General features: G+C 25.2%; 1 protein-coding gene across 1 annotated transcript; it reads left to right on the top strand.

Annotated features, from left to right (window-relative positions):
• On the top strand, positions 1-24592 carry LOC129983713 (26S proteasome non-ATPase regulatory subunit 2-like). Its single transcript, XM_056093311.1, has 19 exons — positions 1-220; positions 2063-2119; positions 2702-2866; positions 6357-6478; positions 6587-6805; positions 10050-10208; positions 10500-10638; positions 10735-10795; positions 12522-12671; positions 12881-12987; positions 13173-13300; positions 15123-15210; positions 15313-15475; positions 17394-17495; positions 17598-17668; positions 19106-19282; positions 22074-22242; positions 22363-22584; positions 24219-24592. The coding sequence occupies exons 1-19, from the start codon at positions 125-127 to the stop codon at positions 24521-24523; spliced, it is 2700 nt and encodes an 899-aa protein (XP_055949286.1). The 5' UTR covers positions 1-124; the 3' UTR covers positions 24524-24592.
• Positions 24593-24604: the final 12 nt, after the last annotated feature.

Here is a 24604-nt window from a genome sequence, read left to right as displayed (position 1 = left end):
CAACTAAACTCTAAGCAAACCTTTCGGCTTGTGTAAAGTACATAAACTATTTCGAAAGTTTACGTTAAATAACTTGCCTTTAAATTAATTTTTTTGCAGAACAAATAAAGATCATATATTTAACATGAAGGAACGTATAGCTGTACCAGCTGATGATCCTAAGGATACTAAAGACAAGCCAAAAGAAAAGAAAGTCGAAGAAGAGAAAGAGCCCGATTTGGTATGAATATACTGAATTTTGACAATAAGATTTATGTTTACTTTTAATATTCATATTATGTATGCGAGAAATTTACGATGGGAATTTAGTTTGTTATATTTTCGTTTTTGTTTTTACGATTTCTGCTTTTCTTTCTTTTATACTGCCTACATATCAAATTTGCAACGTCAGAATGTGCGAATTACTTTCACTAAACAAGGGATTGCGAAGATATTGAAATAAAGTGCAAATTTTGGTAATCTTATAAACTGATCATGATGAACAAATTATTAAAACTTATTTCTTATTAACAGCTTGTCTCAGTTTAGAATTTTTGTAATAAAATCTTAATTTGCAATGATTCATGTTGCCTTGAGCGGATTAAAATTATTATATTAATCCCAAATGTTGTCATACTCGGTATCGGATTTCTGTATCATTAATTATTAAAGTGATAAAAAAAGTTTTCTCAATAACTTTATCAGTATTGTTGGTATTCTATCAAAGTTCACTCAGTCCAAAACTATGGTGTTAAAATATATTAGTTTAAAGATATAATGAAAAACTATATTTGATGAAATGCGGATGTCCCTGTGTAGCACTAGAAATTCAATTAAAATAGTGCATTTTATATTGTCAAGGAAAAATAGTGCTTAAGTATATATCTCCAAATTAAAATTTTTGAATGTTGTTTTTATTATTAATTTTTTTTAATGTAAAGTTAATTTATATATCAACATTACATTATCTGTGTAGTTTAAATTTTTGCTTGAAAAGTTTTTTGATTAATTGTGACTGAGCAATTTTTTTTTATTTTATATCTTTTGCTAGGCTTCAAATAACAGTTTATATATTTCTTTATGCTATTACTTCAGCTTCTTTGTTTTCAAACTTGATATCGCTGTTGTATTAACTACTTAAATTAATTATGTGGGATTTGTATTATTATTTTATGATTGTTTATTAAGTTTTTCAAAAGCTAAGCTAGACTTTGATTTGATCATAATTTATCTAAGATTTCTCTTCTCAATAACTACTGTATTTTTAAGTATGCAAATTAGAAATATAAACATGATATGTTAGTTCTGTGGGAAAAATAATATCCCATGCAATTTAGAAATTAAAGATAATTAGATTAATAAATTATTAAGAGCAAAAATTAATTAGATATTATTACATGTTTATGGTGGCAAATTATTTGTTGCTATATAAATGAATTTTCTTAATTAATAATTCTATAAGCAATACAAATATTAGTAATATTTATTTCCATAGTAGTTTAAATGTAACTATTATCATTTTGAATCTAAAATATTACTTAATATGTACAACTTATATATATGTGAAATAATGTTTATTTCCAATACTATGTTATTGAAAAAGTTTAATAAAATAAAATTCCTTCATGCCCTTCCCCTTTAAAGAGTATAAGTTGTGTATTTAAAAAAAATTGTTATGTTTTAATGTAGGTATATAATGCTGCATCGCCTATTTACTGCCTTGTTAACTTCCATGTTTTGTTTTTAATTTGGAATTGTACGTTCTGCATTTTCATTTACTACTATTATTATCCCATTTCTTTTCCTTTAGATGAATCTTTATATAATTATTCATTTGTTTATAATTTTCCTACCTTATATTTCCAATTAGAATTTAATTAAATTTTTATATTTTATTTTTTTAATAAAATGATTACAAATATTTATAGATCAATTCTTTTTTTCTTTGTAAGGAAATATTAGTATTTTATTTATGTATTTTTATTTATCATATTCATATATTTTAAATTTTACCAAGTAGATCATAGTAAATTATGAAATTTCATAAGATATTTCTTGATTTTTAACTATCATATATTTTCAGTCTGATGAAGATAAAGCTTTGCAAGATGAACTTAATACCTACATTCAAGTTCTCACTGTAAGTATTATTAAAATCATGCAAATGTATTTTTGTAATATTTGTTTTTAGTTGGTTGCATTCCAATTTGTGTTATTGCAATAATTGGTAATGACTATTTTCCATAAATTGTTAAGAAGAGGAAAATTAAGAGAGATTTTTTCATGAAATTCTGTAAATTAATATAATTAATTAAAAATAAGCAGATAAAAAAATGAGTTTTATAATTGCTTGTGATGTATATTATATGCATTCTATACTTGTTATAATATTAAATAGAGTGGAAGTGTTTGGTTGGTTGGCTCATTTATATTCTGCATACTTATATTTATCAGTTATGATAGTTGATAATTTTGATTATATTTTTGAAACTATTGTCTCATTTCCCCATTGTAATTATTGGCTTTTATGACTTAAGTTAATATTCACTTCTATCCTAAAATCTTTACTTCATTATATGAATGGAAAAAAAAAAGTTTTTCACTTGTTTGGAGTTAATTACATGGAAGTCATTTATGTTTCATATTTAATATGCTAACTTGATGTAATCTTCTTTGTAAATTAGAATGTAATCTTTACTAAATATTTCTTGTATCATTTTAGGAAGATAATCAAGAACTTTATTTACCCACCTTGAATCAACTACGTGTAAAAATCAGAGCTTCTACAACATCTATGACATCTGTACCAAAGCCATTGAAATTCCTTCGCCCTCATTTTGACACTTTAAAGCAGATATATCAAAAGTATCCTGATGGTGAGGCAAAGGTAGGTACTGTTCATTTCAGAATCCTAAAACTAGCATTTTTTGACTCTGGCATTTTTCTAAACAGTGGTGCATAGAAAGATGAGATTGCCATGCCTCCCATTTCCATGAATAACTCAGTTCACCCTTTTGTTAAATGTTCCTTTCCTCTTACCCCGTTTTTTGACAAAATAAACTCCTGCTGGTACATGCATGAAACTGCTTAGGAAAATTGAGAATGAACAATTCTTTGTAGAGAAGAATAGAATAATTGATTTAAAGGTATTTTTTATTAATAATTATTAAACTGAATTTTTATTAAACTTTTTATTTTGCATAATTTCATATCATGCAACATACTTTCATTGAACTTAGCTTAAGATATGCATTTATAGCTTTTATTATATTGATAAAGTTGCTGGAGCATACTAACTATGCTGTTCTGTTTTCATTTACTGATGTAAATGTAAAATTTGGGTTGATGTGATGCAGACATAATTTTAGGAATCTATGTTCATCTTTGTTTCTTTCTTGAAAAGTATTATGTTTAGAAATGAATAAAAATTGTTTTAACGGAATAAACTTGAAATCTTTGAAAAGTAATGCAATAAATATCTAAATATAAAACTTTTGCATCTCAAATTAAAAAAAAAAAAAAAAAAAATGAATTACCTCTGTTGTATGTTCTGTTTTGACAAATATATGCTATATTGTGCCTCCCAGATATGGTTGGGTTTTTTTCAATGTATATATAATTCTTGAACAATGGGTTTGATTTATTTTCATTATTTGATGGACACAATATGAATTATGCTTGCATATTACCCAGGTGCAAATTGATGAAGAAATTCAATGATACATTGTTTTTTATCTTGGAGACTTTCAATTATGCCACATAGTTCTTCATTTCTTGGGTGATATTATCTTGTCTGAATATATGAAATAGCTCAACTTCTTTTATTCTTCTAAAAATACCTTCTTTTAGCCATTTTTGTTTATAATCCATTTGATATTTACTATTGACATATATTCATTGAGAATATATTCATTGCAAGCTAAACTGTCTGAATTACGACTATAAAATATATTCTTATGAAAGCAATTTCCTTTCTTTTTAATTCTGTATATAATAATAAGTTAAACAAGAGTACACATAAGTTAAACGAAAAATGAACTTTTTTTTAATAATGTATTTCTCAACAGTGTATCATCTATATAGTAAATGTTTCAGCTATGTATCCTTTATTTGCCATTTGATTCTAGAAATTGTTTCAATTTTTTTTTCTTTCTTCTAAATTTTGACAAGCATAGTGATATTTCATGTTAGAAAGCATTGATTTAATTTGAGTTATGATGTGTACTATTGTACTCTTTAAGTTATATGCTAGGTCATGCATATTAGAATATTTTTATTTTTTTTTTCATTTTTGTTGTGGACTGTTTTTTAATATAAATCTGTATCCTTAGAACCAATGATTTTAATTTCATATTTCAATGATTTATTGATACTGTTAGATCATTTATATATACTTTTAATCAGTCTCGAAAAGAATGAATTGCTCATCTGCTGAAATATTTTCATATAAATAAAATAGTTTTCATTGAATTTCTAGTTATTTTCTTCAGATTTTGGGAATTGCAAAACTATCTGTATGCCTTTTATCATAATAAATTACTTTATTAGCAGAAAAACAAATCCTTGCAGGAATTTAATTTTATCCTTTCAAGTTAAATTAATAATATACACTGCAGGCTTAAGTGCAATTAAGTGATAACATTTCCAGAATGATATATTGATACAATTTGAAAAAAAAATATTAATAAAGAAAAGTTTTTTTTTTACAGTAATAACCTAGCATCTAATTAATAAAGTCATTAAATACCTATAAAGTATTTTGATACCATCTTTTTCATTAACAGTTCAAAAGAGTATTAAATAAAATAGGCCCAAACATGACATCAAGCTTAAGTAATGAGATCTGCTCCTGAATTGTTGTAAAACTATTTCTCTCAACAATTTAAAATAAATTAATTTGTTGTGTGTATACAAAAAATTAATACTCAGTGATGAATTAATTACTCACAAGTTGACAGTCAGTTCTAGTATATAATAAATAACATTTTCAACATTTTGAATCTTGGATATTCAAATCTGATCTAAGCAAATTAAAATTGATTTATATAGAAAATTTTAAAGCATTTTTATTGTACAAAATTTTAAAACATTTCTATTGTTCAGACAAACAAAATTTTTAAAAACATATAAATAATAATGATACATATTTGTAAATTTGCATTTTGCTAATTCACTAATGATTTATATATTCCAAAGGCAACCAAATACTTTTGAAAAATGCAAATTGATATTTTTATGCGAAACAATCACTTTATTAAAAATATTTGTTTCTATAATAATATTTAAACATTTTATCTGTGCCTTCTGATTTCCGCCATACCTTTTATTATTCTCTCATCACAGCAGTTTCTTCACTTTATGTTTCGGAATTAGGTTTCTATTTCACTTTTTGTTAAAAATTGATAAAAATGTTTTAATATAATTGTTTGGCACTTGTATCAAAAAAAAATTTTTTTAAAGCAAATACTCTTTTTGCATTGTGCTGCAAATTCATTTAAAAAAAAATAAAAATTCCTGTGTGAAAGTTTTTGATATTAGTTATCAAAAATCTAAAGTTAAGCTTAAAAGTATAAGCTAATAACTATTGCCAGCAGATTACAAGACTGCATATTTTAATTGTTTTAGACAGTATTAAATTTTTCTTCATGTTAGTTTCCATATTTATTTTTACACAAAATTAGCATTTTTGTGTTATTTTGCTAAATGCAGAGTATTCATGGAAAAAACAAGTTTTTGTTTTAAATTACTTCAACAGTTAACCCATTATTATCTCAAATTGATATTTTGACAGGTGATTTACAATACTAACTGTTTTTGGAACAAATTCAAAAATTTTAAAACATGCAATTTAAAAAAAAAAGAAAAAAATACAATTTGTCACATTTTTGTGTAATCTATTTAAAGATAGATACTACAATAAAGTGCATGAAAAAATGCTATAATGTGACACTTCTTCATAGTTCGAATAAGAGAGCTTCTAGAGCAATTCTAAAAAATTCTATAAACTTTTTTTGAAAAAAATTATCCAAAAGGAGTTAAAAAGTATTAGATATATGTGAGTGCTATTTTTCCCTATCTATATAACTAGTTCACTGGCACGAAATTTTATGATGATTTGGGGAAATGGGGTAAATTTTTGAAAATTGTGTAATGAGTGTCTGGAATTGTGTAATATAATTTTTCAGTAACATAGCATGAAAAAATGATGTAAGCTAATCTTTCTTGTCATGAAAAAAATTCCTGATTTCATATAAATAAAACAATATCATAGCTCATTGGATCCATATTGTTTTCATTTCAACTGGCTGTATGATTAAAAATATAGCCAATACTTTTTTTAGTTTCTATCATAATCTAATTTCTTCTTTTTATAATAGAATTATGCTGCTGATATCTGCTCTATATTGGCCATGACTATGAGTGATAAAAGGGAATGCCTAAAATATCGGCTTGCAGGATCTCAGGAGGATATAGGCTCTTGGGGACATGAATATGTGAGGTAATAAGTTACGATTTTTGCTTCTTATCAGTGCAAATTCAATTTTGTTTGTGAATTTATAAAAGAACTGTTAGATTCTGAATATATATTTGTCTTCTGTATATATAGGCATTTGTCTGGAGAAATAGCTGCAGAATGGGGCCGATGTGATAATATTGTATACCAAAAACAGTTGGAAAAACTTGCTTCTCAGATTATTCCTTATCACATGGCTCATAATGCTGAGGCAGATGCTTGTGATCTTGCAATGGAAATTGAACATCTTGATATGTTAATAGATTATGTTGATGAAGATGCTTTCCCACGAGTTGCTTTATATTTAACTAGGTATACTATATTTTATCAGCTTTGTATTTTAATTATTTGAAAGCTTTTATTAGATTAAAAAAGGTTTATTTAATAAGAGTTATATTTATAATTTTTTTCAGTTATTCAGAGTTGGAAAATATTTTAGAAGTACCATAAACAATGATTATTTCTTATTCTTGTTAATAATAACTTGTTATACAAAGAAAATTCTGCTGGAAGTTGAAAAGTTATAATAAAAATAGTTTTTAATACATTTTAATTTCAGTTTGGTAAAGAATAATTTTTTTCTTCTAAGAAGAAAGGATTTTTTTTTGGTACTTATTACGATATTTTTATTACATTATATGCTTTTTATATACTCCCCACCCCCCACCCTCTCTCTCTATATATATATAGAGAGAGAGAGAGAGACTCATATTATTATTAAATTCATGCAAACATTTATATGTTTAAATAACTTTATTGTTCCTAAAGCATGTTTTCTTTTTTACATACCATGTGTTAATGGACGATTCTTAAATTCGATCGAATCTGAACATACATAGAGCAGAATGGACCAAGTTGAGACAATTTGTAGAAAACAGTTTATATTTTGTAATGTGCATTTGCAATTCCTTGATTAATTATAACTACATTTTTATTGCTTAACTATTCATTTAAATTATGCATTAAAAAATCCACATTTTTATTGATTTTAGCATCAGAATATTTTTTAAAACTTCTCAGCTGTTACAACATGCAATTTTGGGGCAAATTATAATTAGACATGGAACAAGTTGCAACAATAAGCATAGCAGTATATAAAATTATTTTCTCTTTATCATCGTTTTATTAAATAAGCATTGTACATAAAGCATTTGATAATTATTATCACTAGTCAGTGCTAACAAAGCATATCAAGTGGTTTACATTAAATTAAAGATTCAATGAATGTAAAAGTCAACCTATACAGAATTGCAGTTAATGCAAGCAAATGAATAAACTTCTCTCTGATGCACACTTTTTATACTTGTATTTTGCAAATTAAGCGTTGGACCAATTATTTTTCATCAGAATTGAAGGCTGCAATGGCCTGTTTATAAGGTCTTGATTTTGGATCTGTAGTGTTCCTTGTTCAAAATGAGATTTTGCTGCAGAACTACCATGTAAATGCACTTGGTGTATTCTAAATATTTCAATGCTCAGTATTTCTCCCTGGTATGCTGTGGAACGGAGCATTGTTTCTTTACAATATATCAATATCATTTGTTATAATATATATTATCAGAGTTATTGTATGTATCCCTACAAGCTGCAACAAAAGCCATTCTTCTTTTTCAGGATTTTTATATTAAGTTCAAATCCTCTTCGCCCTATTTCCCTTTATCTTTTCTTTCAAGGTTTTTTTTTATAAGCCTTTTCCATTTTTATGTCTTATTAATTATACCTTCATATTCATCTTCCATTGTTTTTTATCGTTAAAGGAGTTAGGAATTATTTATTATTTATTTAGCCTTTATTACTCTTTCAGGGGTGAATCCTTAGGGAGAATTCTGAAATTTGAGGGTGCATGTTATTATTTAAAGCAGAAAATCTTGATTCTGAGAATCAGACACAAAGCAATATAAATCTCACAATTTGGAATATATTCAACTTATTTTAATATTTCATTGTCATGCATAATTAGAACAAAACTTGCAATAATTGCAATTTCTTATGATGTCATTTTTGGTGACTTAAAACCAATATTGCAATTAATAAAAAAAGTGAGACTTAAGAGCAACTAACTTATCTTAAACCAATAATTTACTAGTTAAAATAGAGGATGTGATCACAATTTCTTGTTACCCATTCGGCAGGGCATTGACTATACTGCTGTTATAAGGCTCATTATAAGAATCATGTTAAACAAAGATTCTGGTTGAAAATTTTAAATCCATTGTGTAATATGTATATTGCAACTTACAACTAACCTCCTTACACAAAACTGTATAAAATGCCGGAAAGTTGACAAATTTCAGGTTTTCAGTTAACACCATGCATTTTTATATCTATAAACAGAATTTGAATCTAATACACAGATGGGAAAAAAAAAATCACTTACATGCAATAATAATTAATGCCACACTGTTTCCAGTTTATTTGTGTAAATATAAATTACAGTTTCTTGATCATTTGTTTCTATCTCTTGCATTTTCTCTCAGCCAAACATTAGTCAAAATTATTGTTAGAGATTTTTGTGTGATTAATCATTTTTAATGAATTTTATTGCATCTATAGTGTGAGTGGGCTTGTGACATCTAGAAATAGAAAATATTTTATTTAAAGTTTTTCTTTGCATTTTTATATTTAAAATATATAATTTTATAATCTTTGCATTTTCTAAAATAAGGTGCTTGAAAATTCCTTAAGTTGGAACTCTGTAGGGTACTTATCAATCATAAGAAAAAATTCTTAAATTTACAGACATACTGATTATTATTAATCGATTTCGTATTTCATGATTATCATCTGTAAGAAACTTATGGAAATTTTTAGTAATAAAACATGGACTGTTTTATTCATTTTTCAACTGATATCCTAATATTATCTTTATGGAATTATGATTGTATGTGTTCTTTCTTCAGATCTAGATGTTTTGGACAATCTATTGATATTCTTTATTTATTTTCTAACACATTTTTGAGCTGCAGCATGTTTCCTTTTTATTGTAATTTATTTTAGTCTTGGAAACTTTATATCTCTAGCATTAACAAATAATTTTTACCAGTTAAATTTTAGATTTCTATATTTTATTTCTTTTGTTTTTGCTGTTTTCTGTGAAAAAAAAAGCTTTTGTTGCCTCAGGGTATAAAACTGTAGAGCAATTTGTTCTAATTTTTATTTGTTATTTTTATTCTTTGTCGTTCAGTTCTTATGTATAATTATTACATAACATACACACACATATATATGTATATAAATGAAAGTGCATACTTTGTAACAAGTGGTATATATATATTTATTCTTTTATTTCATGTCAAGAGAACTCATTTCAAGATGTAGGATTAATATGTTTGTACTTCAAATTACAAATGACAAAATTGCCTACATTGATCATTTTTAATTTGGGAATTGATTTTGATTTTAATGCCCTGCAGAATAAGAAATTTTTAAATTCATTTAAGAATAAAAAATCATTTGAGAACAATAAAGGAAATAAAATAAGCTAAATTTTAATGTTCTGATTAAATTTTCCTAAAACTTAGTGAATATATTTTGTAACTAATTATTATTATTTTAGTTGTGTTCCTTATGTATCAGAACCAGAGAATACAAACCTTTTGAAATGTGCCCTACAACTGTTTCGAAAATTCAAGCGTTATCCTGAAGCTCTGCGAGTAGCTATGCAACTTAATGATATTGCTTTGATTGAAGAAATCTTTTTGTCATGTCCTGATAAGTAAGTTCTTTTCTGTGAATTTTTTGATGTGAATATAGATAAAAAAAATAAGATGCATTGATTCTTATTCTGTGACCTCTTATTATTTAAAGAAATTTGGTATTTCAATTTTTTTTTAATCGTGACTTTGAAGTATTTATTTTACAGAAAGATATTTTTTTATTATTTAATCATATTATGTTTATTAAGACTATAAATAACTCTAATTTCTTTCTCTTTTTATTTATTTATTTTACAAAATTTGTTTAATTTAAAACTTTTTAAGAAAATTATCTCTTTTACTTTTTTCAGCTCAATTCAAAAGCAGATGGCCTTCATGTTAAACCGCCAGCAAATTTATCTGGAATTGGAAGGGGATGAAAATTCCGAATTGGTAGACATTATGTCAAATGCTCATTTAAATAATCATTTTCTAGCATTAGCCAGAGAGGTAGGCTTGTGTTTTTTTCACTTGTGATTATCATTCAATGTAATTTAATTATTATAAAGGGATGTGCACTTTTATACTTTCTATCTGTTTACATAGCTTGATATTTTGGAACCTAAAACTCCTGATGACATTTATAAGACACACCTAGACAACGCTCGTAAGTATCTGTTTGAAAATCTGTGTAATTTATTGTAATTAAAAAAATTTTTAAAAATATTTGTTATAAATTATTCACTTTAGATAATATCATAAAAGAAATTAGTTTATTTAGAAACTTTATTACAACTGAGTCAGATCAGTTTTCTGTAGATCATGTAATATTTTTTAGATCTCGTTGCTTTCAGCAGTTTTTAATATTAATGACAGAGTAAATTAATTTGTAATATAATATTTTTATGTTTATATTCATTTCATATTTGTATTAATTGTGTGTTTCCAAGATTCAGAATATATTTTTTTTATGTCAACTGCTAATTCTCTGTAAATTAATGTAATCAGATATATATTAATGTCAATTGCTGGGTTTTTGCCTTTGATAATCTTTGTTTGGGGGTTATTAATGTTTATTGGGTAATCTTGTGTTTATTCTAGTATATAAGATCATGTTATCAGAAACAAAGATAAGAAGAGTAATTAATTTTATTTCCCTACTTTGCTTCCTCAATAGCTTCATTCAAAGGCTTTACTTATTTATAAATTTTTGTTTGCAGCTGTAATTGATAATAAAATACATTAATTTTTTATAAAAGCTGAGTGTAATAATTAGATCTATGTCAGTTTCATTTATTGATTAAATAAAATTCATAAAAAAATGCTATATTTGTCTCTTTATAGATAACATTTTTTTAAAATATTTTTTTTAATTCCATTTGATTTCGCTTCTTTATTTCATTTATTAAACATTTTTACTCTTAAATTCTTTTCTTATATGTTTAGAGAGTTTAGACTACATTTCCTGGGCTGTATGAACATAATATTGAAAGTAGGAATGTAGGCACCATATTTTTGATAAACTCTTAATTATGATAGCATAAAAATGAAATAAATTCATACACATGTTTAAAAAATATTGTGAATAAGGAATTTATTCTGAACTGTATACAACTAATTTCAATGTAAATTGTAGACAAGACCAGATATGATTTTCAGATTAAAAAATTTAACATTTTCTGAACTTTTACACATTATTTCTAATAATAAGTGTAAATTAAATCCATAATAGATAAATATTTGTACAAAAATTGTAGCAGTGTATATAACTATAAAATCATGACATCCTCCATAGTATCATGAAGAAAAAATTATTACACACACACATGCACAAGTAATAATTTCAATTTATCCACATTTTAAAAAAAAAATTAATTTTTCTAATGACTTAAAATCTAACTTCACTTTAACTTCTGCTTTGTGCAGTCTTTTATTTTTTTCCTACGATGACACTTAACATATACTTGAACCAAAATGGAAAATCAGTAATTTTCTGTTTAAATCTGTATAAATTTAAAATACTTTCTCACAAGCCTCTAGTTCGTGCTTTCTATCTTCACTTTTAGACTGCAACTATGGCCTGGCTGTGACTCTTATAAATAAATTTTGATAATGAATAAAAAAGTGAAATCCTACTGTAACATCATGAGGAATAAAAATTTTTTTATTCATTATGATATTCTCTACTTCTTTAAAAAAAAAAAAAAGTGTTATATTAGCAAAAAGCTTATATATATATATATATATATATATATATATATATATATATATATATATATATATATATATATATATTAGGTTTGTGTAATTCTATAAAACAATTGTAGAAATATTCTCTTATAACCTGATAAAAAAATAATTTATACAACAAATTAATTTATTTCATTTTGTAGGACCATCATTCGGTCCGACTGGCAGTGTGGACTCAGCAAAACAGAATTTGGCATCCAGTTTTGTAAATGGTTTAGTTAATGCTGCCTTTGGTCAGGATAAATTATTAATGGAAGATGGACAAAAATGGCTGTATAAAAATAGAGAGCAAGGTAATTTTTTTCGTTTTCCCTCTAAAATAAGCCTTAAATGATATTAGAAATTACTTTTTCTATTTTAAAAATTTTCTTTTGCATGAATTAAAAATAAAATCCTTTTAACTTGAAATATTTTATTTGTATTTTTCCATGTTATAAGAAAAAATTACTGTCTTATTTGTATTATGATTTTTTTTAATCTTAAATACATAAATAATTTTCAGGTATGCTAAGTGCTACTGCCTCACTTGGCTTGATATTGCTTTGGGATATTGATGGAGGTTTAGGGCAAATAGATAAATATCTTTATTCATCAGAAGAATATATCAAGGTATGACGTGAAATCTGTTTTTAAGAAATTTATTTACTATAAGATTGGATAATATAGATGTTTTGATAAATATTTTTATAATATTTAAAAAAAATGGATTATATAAATATTTAGCATCAATGAATTGATTATTTTTCCACTAAGTCAAGTAATATTTAATAATTCATTTAAAAATTATTTTACAGGCTGGTGGCTTGTTAGCTTGTGGTATTGTAAACTGTGGTGTCCGCAGTGACTGTGATCCTGCACTTGCCCTTTTGGGTGATTATGTGCAACATAATAGCATGACAATGAGGATAGGTGCTGTTATTGGGTAAGTTAATTATTAAAGCAAACCTACTTCCTGCTACTTTAGTTGTTTCAGAGATTGAATTATTCATTAATTATCTTTATATATAACATTTTAGTGTAAAAATTTAGAAATTATATATATATTTCTTTTATAATTAAAATTTAAGTTACTTGATTTATTTTAGAGATAAATTCTATATTGCCCCTAAAACAATGCCAAATTTTCAACAGTTTTTTTATTTGGCTCACATTTTGCTACTAATAATGCATTTCTTGTATCAAATGTTATTTTTCATCTTAGTTTAATGTAAGATTATCTATAAAAATAAAAATATCCGGCAGTTGACAAAAAAATCAAACTAAAATTTAAACAAAAATTTCTTTCTGTAATATTTTATTAATAGTGCTTACTTTTAAATTTAGCTGTGAGGCTTTGTTTTTGCAGCAAACCAGAATTTTTACTTGGTACTCTATAAGGAGTCACTTAAAAAATATGAGAAACCAATGAAAAAATGGGAATATTTTTCCTAATAAATGATTTGTAAAATTGTAACTATTAATTTTACAGACTTAGTTAACAAATTTTTTTCTGTTTAGAATTAATGCAAGATAAATTCTTTATTTTGTAACAAGAAAAAAGGCCAATTCTATTTATTTAGTATTTGCTTCATGCATTCAAGATTTACAAAAGACTCAAATTTCATAAAACTAATCTGCTGAATTTGTAATTATTATGTTATTTTATATTATCATAAATGGAATTTTAAGAAAAATCAGTCATCAATATATTATTAGATAATGTATTAATTTTTGCGATTAAAGAATTTTTAAAAAATTATACATTTATTATAATTATGTTGTTTTTGATAATAACATTTAGACATATTATGATATGCAATTCTTTTTTATTAATTTTATTAAAGGTTAAATGCTTTAATTTTTATGCCAATTTAATTGAATGTATCTTGTTTAACTTAAAATGCTCTGATTTAATTTTTCAATTATTAATCTGAAACAAGACTTATCTGAAAAAGATGACTTATGGATTAATTATTGTCATAATTATATATGTATTAATAATAATTATTATTAAATGTAATATATTATTCATATAGTTATAATTGCTTTTAAATTTCTATTCTTATCAGAAACTACAAAATATATGATGAATATTAATGTGAAAAAATGCTACAATAATGAAAAATAAAAATTTATAGATTAAATGAAAAAGCATTTAAAGTGATGTTCTGTAATTTTGTATTCTACATATGCTTTGTGCAGATATCCTGTACTATGTGTCTTCATATAATGAAATCTTTTACAATTAAAAATCATGTTTTCAGAATACTAATAGAAAGAAAAAAAATATATTTTGAATCATATTACAATTATTCCTGTTCATCACTTTCTCTCCTTTTGGCTGGATTTCCTTATGCTTTATTGGCAGGATTTCCTTATGCTTAAATAGTACAGCAAAGAATTAATTGTGATATTGTATCTTAACTTTTTTTGACCAGTGTAATTTTCTTTTTAGGGAGCAAGTGAATTAAAATTGAACTGTTTACAAAAACTTACTTAAAAAATGGTTTTAATTTATTTATATTGGCCTGCACTTTTTATAATATTCATGTTGGTATTTTTAAATTTCCACTTGTTATTTTTTATTTTTCTAACTATGAAGTTTATTAATTATCAATATTTAAACTTCGCATTGCTTAATTTACTGAAAAAGGAAACCTCAGCATCATAAGAATTGCAATATAGATTTAATTTTTATGAAAGAAGAATTATGATATTTTCATTGAAGTAAAATGTATTTCATGTTAATTTTCTGTTTTATGCAGGATGGGCATTGCATATGCTGGGACAAACCGAGATAATGTGTTGTCACTATTAATTCCTGTCATTAGTGACCCAAAATCAAACATGGAGGTAAGCATACAGTTTTTATTATTATTTTTTTTTTATTAAATATATCTCAGAACTGATAAATCTGTTCATATTTTGTATAAAAATTACTATTTTTATTTTTAGGTTGTTGGTTTATCTGCTTTAGCTTGTGGCATGATAGCTGTTGGTTCATGTAATGAATCAGTCACCTCTGCTATTCTTCAAGTTTTACATGAAAAAAGTGAAGCTGATCTAAAAGATACATTTTCTCGTTTTCTCCCACTTGCATTAGGTCTTTGTTATTTAGGTAAATAAGTGTTGCCACTTGTCTCGTAATTTACTTTTACTAATAATTAAGATGAATGTGTGTTTAATCTGTAGAGCAACTGTGAGTATGCACCTTGAGATGATTTTCTTAGAATCTGAAGTAATTAAGAGATGTTTCTTTCTGCAATAGCTCATAAAAAAACTTACAGCACAAAAATGAATTTTGCACCATCTTAAAATTTAAAAAAAGTATCTTTCCATTGATATTGCTGTATGGCTTTTTGTTTTTTTTAAATAAATTTTATAACTTATTTTTCTGTTGAATGCTGAAATAAATAATTTTCATTGTTGCTATAAATATTTCAACTTGAATTTTTCTTCCATTGTTGCTGTTGAAGGTATAAAATTAAGGCTTATTTTTCTATAATAGATTCGTATAATTTGGTTTGTATTTAAAGTACACTTTTATTATACCCTTTGAAGTTTGTTGTACTAACAATTAAGATTTTATTTCATAATTTTAATTCATGTTTTAATTTCATAGTGATGAAAATTTCTTAAAATATTCTATTTCAAATTTTTCTGCTTTTTAATCTAATATAATTAGAGATATAAAATTCTTATTGCATGAAAATTGCTTTCTTAATGTACTGAATTTTTTTTTCAGAGCAAGAAAGTTTTTATATTAATTGGAATTTTTATAGTCATTAACAATCAAATGCTGTGTTGTTGAGATAAAACTTCAGTGCTGAACAATTTTACTTTCTGTGTTTATAGAAAGAAACCTTTTATATTAATCGAAGTGTAATCTCCTTCACTTTCAAAAAAAAAGTTCAAATTTTAGATGAGAAGACAGAAAGTTCGAGAGATTATTGCACAATGAACTAAATAATGTAAGGCTTTTAAAATAATGTTATACATGTCTATCAAATTTAAAATTTAACTTTTCTGAGGTAATCGTTAAGAGCAAATAGCATAAATTATTTGTTTGAAATTTTATGTCATTAATCCTAATGAACCAGCTTGTCTTAAAAGGCAGGTGGTGCGAAATAAATTTAAAAAAAAAAAATCTTGATTACAGTCTTATCACAAATTTCTAGAAGATTCCAAATTACTGTAAGTTGTGAAAAAAAAAAATACTTCCAAAATATACTCAAAATGTTCATTCAATTTTATTAAAAAAACTATTTCTTGATTTTTATTTATTCTTCCAATCTTATATTATGAATCCTTTATAAAAGAATAAATAAATTAGTACAGTAAATTCAATGCAATTAAAATGTTAATTATCTATTTGATTGTATAAAACTTAATTTTAAGGAAATGATTTTAATGAATTGTTTTTAACATCTTAACGCTCGCCTAGTTTATGTGGTCATTTATATTGACTCATATTTACAGATCAGTTTTATAGTTTTCTATTTCAAATTATGTCTAATAAAAATAAAGAGAATATGATTTAACTTTTAAAAAATGTATTGAATTAAAATGATTCTAATGTTGTTTAAAATTATTTTTTAAATTTATCTCTATATAAATTAATTTCCCTTATAGTGAATTCACTTTTTAAGGGAAAAAATGTCCATAAAATATGTTTAGTTTTTATACATGGTTTCTACAAAAAGTTTGATATATACAAATCCAATTTCTGTAATAATGCTGTAATTTGATAATAGATTATTATTATTTAATTGTAGTGAATATCTTTTCTTGTTTATGTGAAAAAATTAATATTCAAAATGTTTTTTTATGTTTATTATTAGCTTTTAATAGCAATAATCCTAATAAATGCATCTTTTATTTTGTTAATAATGCAATAAGTTGCAGCATGTTTTGAATGTTTTTGTTATCAAATTCATGAATATACATTTAAATGTCAGATTTTTTTTTCTTAGTATCACTTAGTATGTCAAAATATTTAAGAATGGGTATTCTAAATTATTTCAATTCATTTCTAGGAAAACAAGATGGTGCTGATGCTGTAATTTGTGCCCTTGATGTTCTCAATGAGCCTTTTAAGAGCATGGCTAAAACAATGGTTGATGTTTGTGCTTATGCTGGTATGTTATTGTAATATTATACTTTATGTTAAGCTTGGAACCTAAAATAACAAAATTAATTTAATTTTTATTTCTATCTGCTAATGCTTTGTTTCCTTACAGGCACTGGAAATGTATTAAAAGTACAAAATCTTCTTCATATTTGTAGTGAACATTATGAAGTTGCTGATAAGGTAAGGATTTTCAAAAAAAATTAATACAAAGCTCTCTGTCTCTTTCTTTCTTTCTTACTTTTGTTTTTTAATGTGCAGTGAACTGAACGTTCCTAATATTTCTCTTGTAAAAACAGAATATTATAAATAATTAAAGCAAATTTAACTATAACCAGGAGTTTATAGTCTTAATAGCCTAAATAAGACTTTTAAATCGTATTTATTTTATTATAAATTATATGACACATGAAAAAAAGCAGATATGTCATGTTTTTGAAAGAGATAATTTAAAATTTAATTTACCTTTAAATGGATTCCATCCACCCTTTATTAAAGTGGTATAATTTTAGTTTCCTTATCCCCCCCCCCTGCAAAGTATGGAATTTCTCCTTTATTAATAATGTGTGTGTTGTGTGTTACCATTCTGCAAGCCAGATAATTTGATCTTTAGCTTTCAATTTTGGCAGGCACACATATATCTTTAAAAATGGGAATGCTTACATTGTAGCATTTTTAAAACTTAATTTGAATTATGAATTAAGCTGAATTTTAGCTTCCTTTCCACGATAACTTCTAAAACTGTTACTACAGAAAAATGAATGTTGTAATGTTTTAAAATATATTTATAAAAAAATTATTTTCAATTATACTAATTTAATAATCAGATAAATTTGTGATAAATTTTGCAATTTTTAAAAAAGGTTTTTTATATAATTTCTAACAGTAGATTACATTGTTGCCTGAAGTCTTAGTTGTTTCAACTGTTAGCTGATACTTGATTTTCTTTTATTGTTGAAAGTTACAGAAGTATTTTTTAATGTCTATGTGGTTTATGAGGCCAATAAAAAAAGTGATGTTACAGCACTGTAAAATTTATAAAATTGTTGCTCTACAGATTTACTTTTTTAATATGGCTATGATGTCATGGGATTGGTCTCAATTAGGAAGGTCCATGAGCACAATGGATGGAACTTAAAAATACAAATTAAAATAAGATGGTACTAATGTCAATACTTTACGAAGATATATCTAAATGATTCCTCTGAAATCAAATATAACCAATATTTCTGGTGAGCTAGGTCACCTGAAGCATTTATTACATTTTTTCTAATTCATACTTATAACTTTTGACAGATTTATTTTTTTAAAAATACTATTAACCCTTTAAGCAGCAAAATTGTGTTTTTGTTTACTGATTTTTTTTTTTTTTTTTTTTTTTTTGCTTTAATATTTAATAAAAATACTATTAGCCAGTTTCTTATTAACATTTATATATTTTTAAATATTCATGGATAAAGCAATTTAAGATTTGAAAGATATGACTAAATGCAAAAAAGAATTAAAAGTTAACTTTTCTAATCTGAAAATTATAAAATAAAAATAATAAGAGTGATTGGTGATTTAAAACATTGTAGAAGTGAAAGAGCTTTTATATGATTAATATGATTGTGTTTTTAGGATGACAAAAAAGACGAAAAAAAGGACAAAGAAAAAGATGATAAAGATAAAAAGGAAGAGAAGTCAAGTGCTGTAGATTTGTCTTCTCAACAAGCTATAGCAGTGCTAGGTATTGCATTAATTTCCATGGGAGAAGAAATTGGATCTGAAATGGCTTTCAGAACTTTTGGGCATTTGGTGAGAAGCGTTCATTTTGATATTTATTAATTGATTGCTGGCTATAACTGAGATTCTTTAGGAATTTTTTTTCATGGTACCTTTTAATTACTTTTATTACTTTATAACACATATATATTGCAAGAATCTGCTACTGTATGACTTCAGTGGTTTTGCCACCTAATCAATTTGTAATTTTGAAATTCTAATAGTATTAAAACAAGATAAATTCTGAGAATAATTATGCCAGACTCATTAATATGGGATTAAAAAAAGCTTGTAATAAAAAAAAAATCCAATTATAATTTATATCTTTGTAGACATAGAAAACGATATATGACAGTTAATAAGACAATTAAAATAATAATAATTGATGAACAGTTGGAAGATAACATAAATACCTGACACACTTGAGAAAAATTTTATTAAGACACTTTACTCTTGTACTAAAAAATTTATATGCAATATTGGGTAGATATTTCTTTACAGCACTGAATAATAACAAAATTCATGCACAGCAAAATGAAGAATATTTATAGGCATGAATTTATTGTCTACAAATATTCTTCATTATGTTTTATGAAATAAGGACACATCTATCGATATGGTTTCAATTATTTTTGTCTTAAATAAATAGTTCCCAGGAAATTAATTTGGAACCAGAATATGGAAATGAGCTTCAGTTTTTTTTTCTAAACATTATATTCCTGTTAATTTATAAGTTCTCCTTTGCTAGTTTCAGTTGAAGTAGCAACCTTGATATAGCTATTCATTTTTGTATGTGTTTATGTTTGTGTGTATGTGTGCATGCATACTCGATACAGAATTATTATTATTATTTTTTTTTTTTTTTTTGAGTCTGTCTTTATTCAGTGTTTGAAAATGCCATCTCTCATTTCTTAAAGCTGCCATCATAATGTCTTCCTGGTGTATTTCATAATTTTAATATTGATCTCTTTGCATATCATATATGCTGCTTCTACACCTTTAATGCATTACATCAGTCAAACTACTTTCAAGTCTTATATCATTTATCAAAGAATATGGTGGATGCATAAATATTAACTGACTAATACTTGTATGCTGTTACCTAGTGCTAGGTTTCTGTTTTTGATCTATACTATTGCAATTTTTACAGATATCCATATCATTTTTTACTCTGCCTTTATATCAGATACTGTAGACATCTGATAAATTTTATATCAAAATGTTGGGGACTTTTTAATATTAAAATGACACTAGAAAAATTTAATTTATATTGCATGTAAGGAAGTATTTGAATAACATTGCTAGTTGCTGTAAGAGAAATGAGTTTTGATTTGATTGAATTTACTTATGGTAATAGAAATTAATTTCTTTTTATACTTTGTCAATAGCAATACATTATATTGAAACTGAGTATATCTTTTTTCTTTCCTCTTAATATTTTTGTGGCATTAAAATTGAAGTTATACACTAACAAATAGTATATTCATAAATTTCTTTATAAATAGCAATATTCATAAAATATTTTCATTTATCTTGAAAATTTCTGTTCAGAAATAACGAAATTTTTGTTCAGAAATAACGAACTTTTTTGAGTTATTTAAAATGATGGTAAGGATCCACCTTTCTTCTCTACCCCTTTTTAATGTAACACTTTGTATGGTATTTTTAAAAAAGAATTTGCAAGTTCTAGTCATCAGACTACTTTTAAAATTTTAATGAAATTAGGCTTGATATGTGTTAAATTTTGCTTTTTTATACAACATTTTTATCTGACTATTATAAATGTTTTGAATAACTTGAATGCATTTTGCAAATGAATTATATTCTTTTATTCGTAATTCCCAATTTAATTTCCCCTTTTGCTTAAATACAGCATTGATTTGTATTCAAAAGAATTATTGTGATTACGGTTTATTTTTCAGTATAACTAGGCTTTAGAATATAAATTATTTAGTAACAACAGTGCATTCAATTGCAATCTTTTCATATTCCAAAAGTTTTTTATATTATCTCTTTCTTGATTTCAGCTTTCATTATAATACGTTATAACTTTTATGGATTAATCTGTTGAACCTTCCTATATAATATGGAATTTCATATAAGAGTACAGTAGAACAATTATCTGAACCTCTAAATATTTAAATCGATTTTGCAAGAAAAAGGAAAAATATAAAAATTGGAAAATTAACACAATTGGTGACTTTGATGTGCCTTTTTCCCAGTTGAAAGAGGTTATTTGTAACCTCTAAAATAGGGCAAATATATATTGTATTATTCATGTGTAATTTTAATGCATAGTTTTGCATTTGGTACTTCATACATAATTTTTCATCTTTAATTAAATCTTATAGTGATCTAAAACTTTTGTTTATTAAAATAAATTTTAAAATTTCCAACGTCTAATATTTTTCTTTACTTAATTTGTTAACTTTATACGATCATCCATGTCAGTTTGGCCTCATCTAATTCAAATATTAGCATTCTACTGTATTTGTAAAATTGAATTAGAGGAAAGAGGGAGATTTTAAAAAGTATATTAATGGTAATAATATGTAGTATTTGCCACAAGATGCTTTAATAAGGAATTTAATTTAGTTAACCTAAGTTTCTTTCATTGTTTCAAAGAAATATATTTGAATTCTCCACATATGCAAAATTCTTCATGATTCTTTTATTATATTTTTATTTATATTCAAGCTTGTACAATAAAAATAAATTTCTTTATCTATGTTGAACAATGATTTGTCATAAAAAGTTTGTATTTTATAATTTTCTTACCAATTCTTATGTAATTGTAAATAAATAAATTATCTTACTATTTTAGCTGAGGTATGGAGAACCTGTTATCAAGAGATCTGTTCCTTTAGCTCTAGCCTTGATATCTGCTTCAAATCCAAAATTAAACATCCTTGAGACCCTCAGCAAGTTTTCACATGACAGTGATGCTGAAGTTGCATATAATGCTATATTTGCTTTAGGATTAGTTGGTGCTGGTGAGTATTTCCTTAAAACTATATTTTCTGTAAATATTTTATTAATTGATTATACTGTACTTATTTTATTGCATAATAAAATTAATTATTTAAATTTTAATTTATATATTTAATTCTTAGGTACTAATAATGCTCGTTTGGCTGCAATGCTTCGTCAGCTAGCTCAGTATCATGCAAAAGACCCAAATAATCTTTTTATGGTTCGGCTTGCTCAAGGCTTGGCTCATCTTGGTAAAGGAACTCTAACATTATGTCCGTATCATCATGATAGACAACTTTTAAGTCCTGTATGTGTGGCTGGACTCATGGCAACATTGGTTTCTTTCCTTGATGTAAAAAACAGTAAGCATTGGTTTTTATTGTTTAAAAATATTATTTATTTTTTAATGATCTCCTTTTGATTTTTTAATATAAATGTAATTAAAAGGATCCCTTTCCATTTTCTACTAATATATGGTCTGATTAAATTTTGGTCAGATTTAACTCCTCTTAGTCTAATATATAAGGGAAATGTGTGTCTTCTGTTGTCAAAGTAACCTTGGAGTGCCTATTCTTTGAGTTAGAGGTCTGACTGAACTCCTGGGATAGGTTGCATTCCTCAATTGATGTATATTCTTTCACTGGCTCACAAATGTATTTAACTCCTAGAAAAATCTCCAGTAGCCCATCTGACAACATCATTAAATTTATTGTTAAATTGCGCATTATTTTAACAGTTTTTGATCATATTAGTTAAGCACATATTTAGATAATAGAATGTATATTCTTTTTCTGGTTTGAGTTTGTTTAGCCGTGTTTGTTTTGATAATATCAGTAGTAAAATATAATATCTCATTAGAAGATTTTTGACTAAGAAATAAGCAAGTTATGACATCTAAATATGGATTTAAAAAATTGTATAAAGGAATGAAAAGAATAATACATATCTTCAAAAATATTTTATTTATCTAGGGGAGGGGGAATATTATCAGATTATTTTCTTCATTTAAATTAATAGACTGTTAAGATGTTAAAATTCTAAGTGTGCCTATTCACAATCATTCTTGGAACTGAGAACAAATGTAAAATATGTTTTCTTTCAAAACATGAATGAACTAATACATTAGATAGGTTTTAAATAGTTCATTTCCGTTGTTTATGAAATGTGATATATGACCATTACAAATTGTGGGCAATTCCACTTCTTCCAAGTTCCTAAATGTATTAGTTTTTAACACCATTCTCTTTTCTCTCGTTGCTCTTGTTTCATGCATTTTGTTAAATATGTTGGATTCAGTTAAAGTCCTTATTACATCGATATCATTCAATTTAATTTCAAAGAATATACTATCTTATTTCAGAGAATAAACAAAAAATATTTAATTGCATTAATTAAAATGCTGCTTTATCTTGTATATATTTTCTTTATTCATTTTATATAGATTCATATGATCATGAGTTGCATCCTAAATTAAAGAAAGTTAATATATTGGAATTCATGGTAAAACATTTTAATAAATAAGATATAATTTTAATGTTTCAGACATTTTAAAAAAAATTATGATTTAATTAAAATCTGAAATGCTAGTTATCATTCTTATAAATTTTTATTGATATTAAAATTTTCAGAAAATTATGTTCTATGATTTTGAATCATATTTTAGATAGCCATCTAGGTTGAACTTTCTATTATAGAGTTGCATTAAAACTAATATTGCATAAAGAAATCAGTTACAAAAATATTATGTCAATGCCAGTAAAAAAGAAAAATTATAAATATTACTGTGGTGAAGTTAAATCTTCACTTGTCTCAAAGAATGGTGAATTTCAAAACATCATAACTATTTATTTTAGTAAAGCTTTCATTAAATGAAATTACAGTTAAAAAAAAAGTTTCGGTAATCAAAATGTATTGATTATCGTCGTTATTATGAATAAAATGAAGAATGTACCTCTTTAATACCACAACTATAAATATATAATGTTATTTTTTACAGTTATTCTTAAAAATTCACACTATGTTCTCTACAATTTGGTGGCTGCCATGCAACCACGCATGCTGGTAACTTTCGATGAAGATCTCCAACCTTTGCCTATCCCAGTGAGAGTTGGGCAAGCAGTTGATGTCGTGGGGCAAGCTGGAAAACCCAAGACCATTACAGGATTCCAAACACATACTACACCTGTTCTTTTAGCATATGGAGAAAGAGCTGAGCTGGCTACAGAGGAATATATACCTCTTACACCCATTTTAGAAGGATTTGTGATTTTGAGAAAAAATCCAAATTATACAGCTGCTTAATATGGACTTTTTATTTAAATCATTTTCTGGATTTCATTTCTGTTCAATAAAAAGAGACCTTTTTTGATACATTATTTATTT

Source organism: Argiope bruennichi, chromosome 9 (genome assembly GCF_947563725.1).
Source record: "Argiope bruennichi chromosome 9, qqArgBrue1.1, whole genome shotgun sequence".
NCBI lineage: Eukaryota > Metazoa > Arthropoda > Arachnida > Araneae > Araneidae > Argiope > Argiope bruennichi.
The sequence above is the reverse complement of the archived record's forward strand: the minus strand, read 5'-3'. Positions and strand labels throughout refer to the sequence as shown.

Coding starts and splice junctions, on each gene's coding strand:
- LOC129983713 (XM_056093311.1), top strand. CDS start 125: ATGAAGGAACGTATAGCTGTACCAGCTGATGATCCTAAGGATACTAAA. Junction 12,988..13,172: donor CATCAGAAGAATATATCAAG/GTATGACGTGAA, acceptor ATTATTTTACAG/GCTGGTGGCTTGTTAGCTTG. Junction 15,211..15,312: donor ACCCAAAATCAAACATGGAG/GTAAGCATACAG, acceptor TTTTATTTTTAG/GTTGTTGGTTTATCTGCTTT.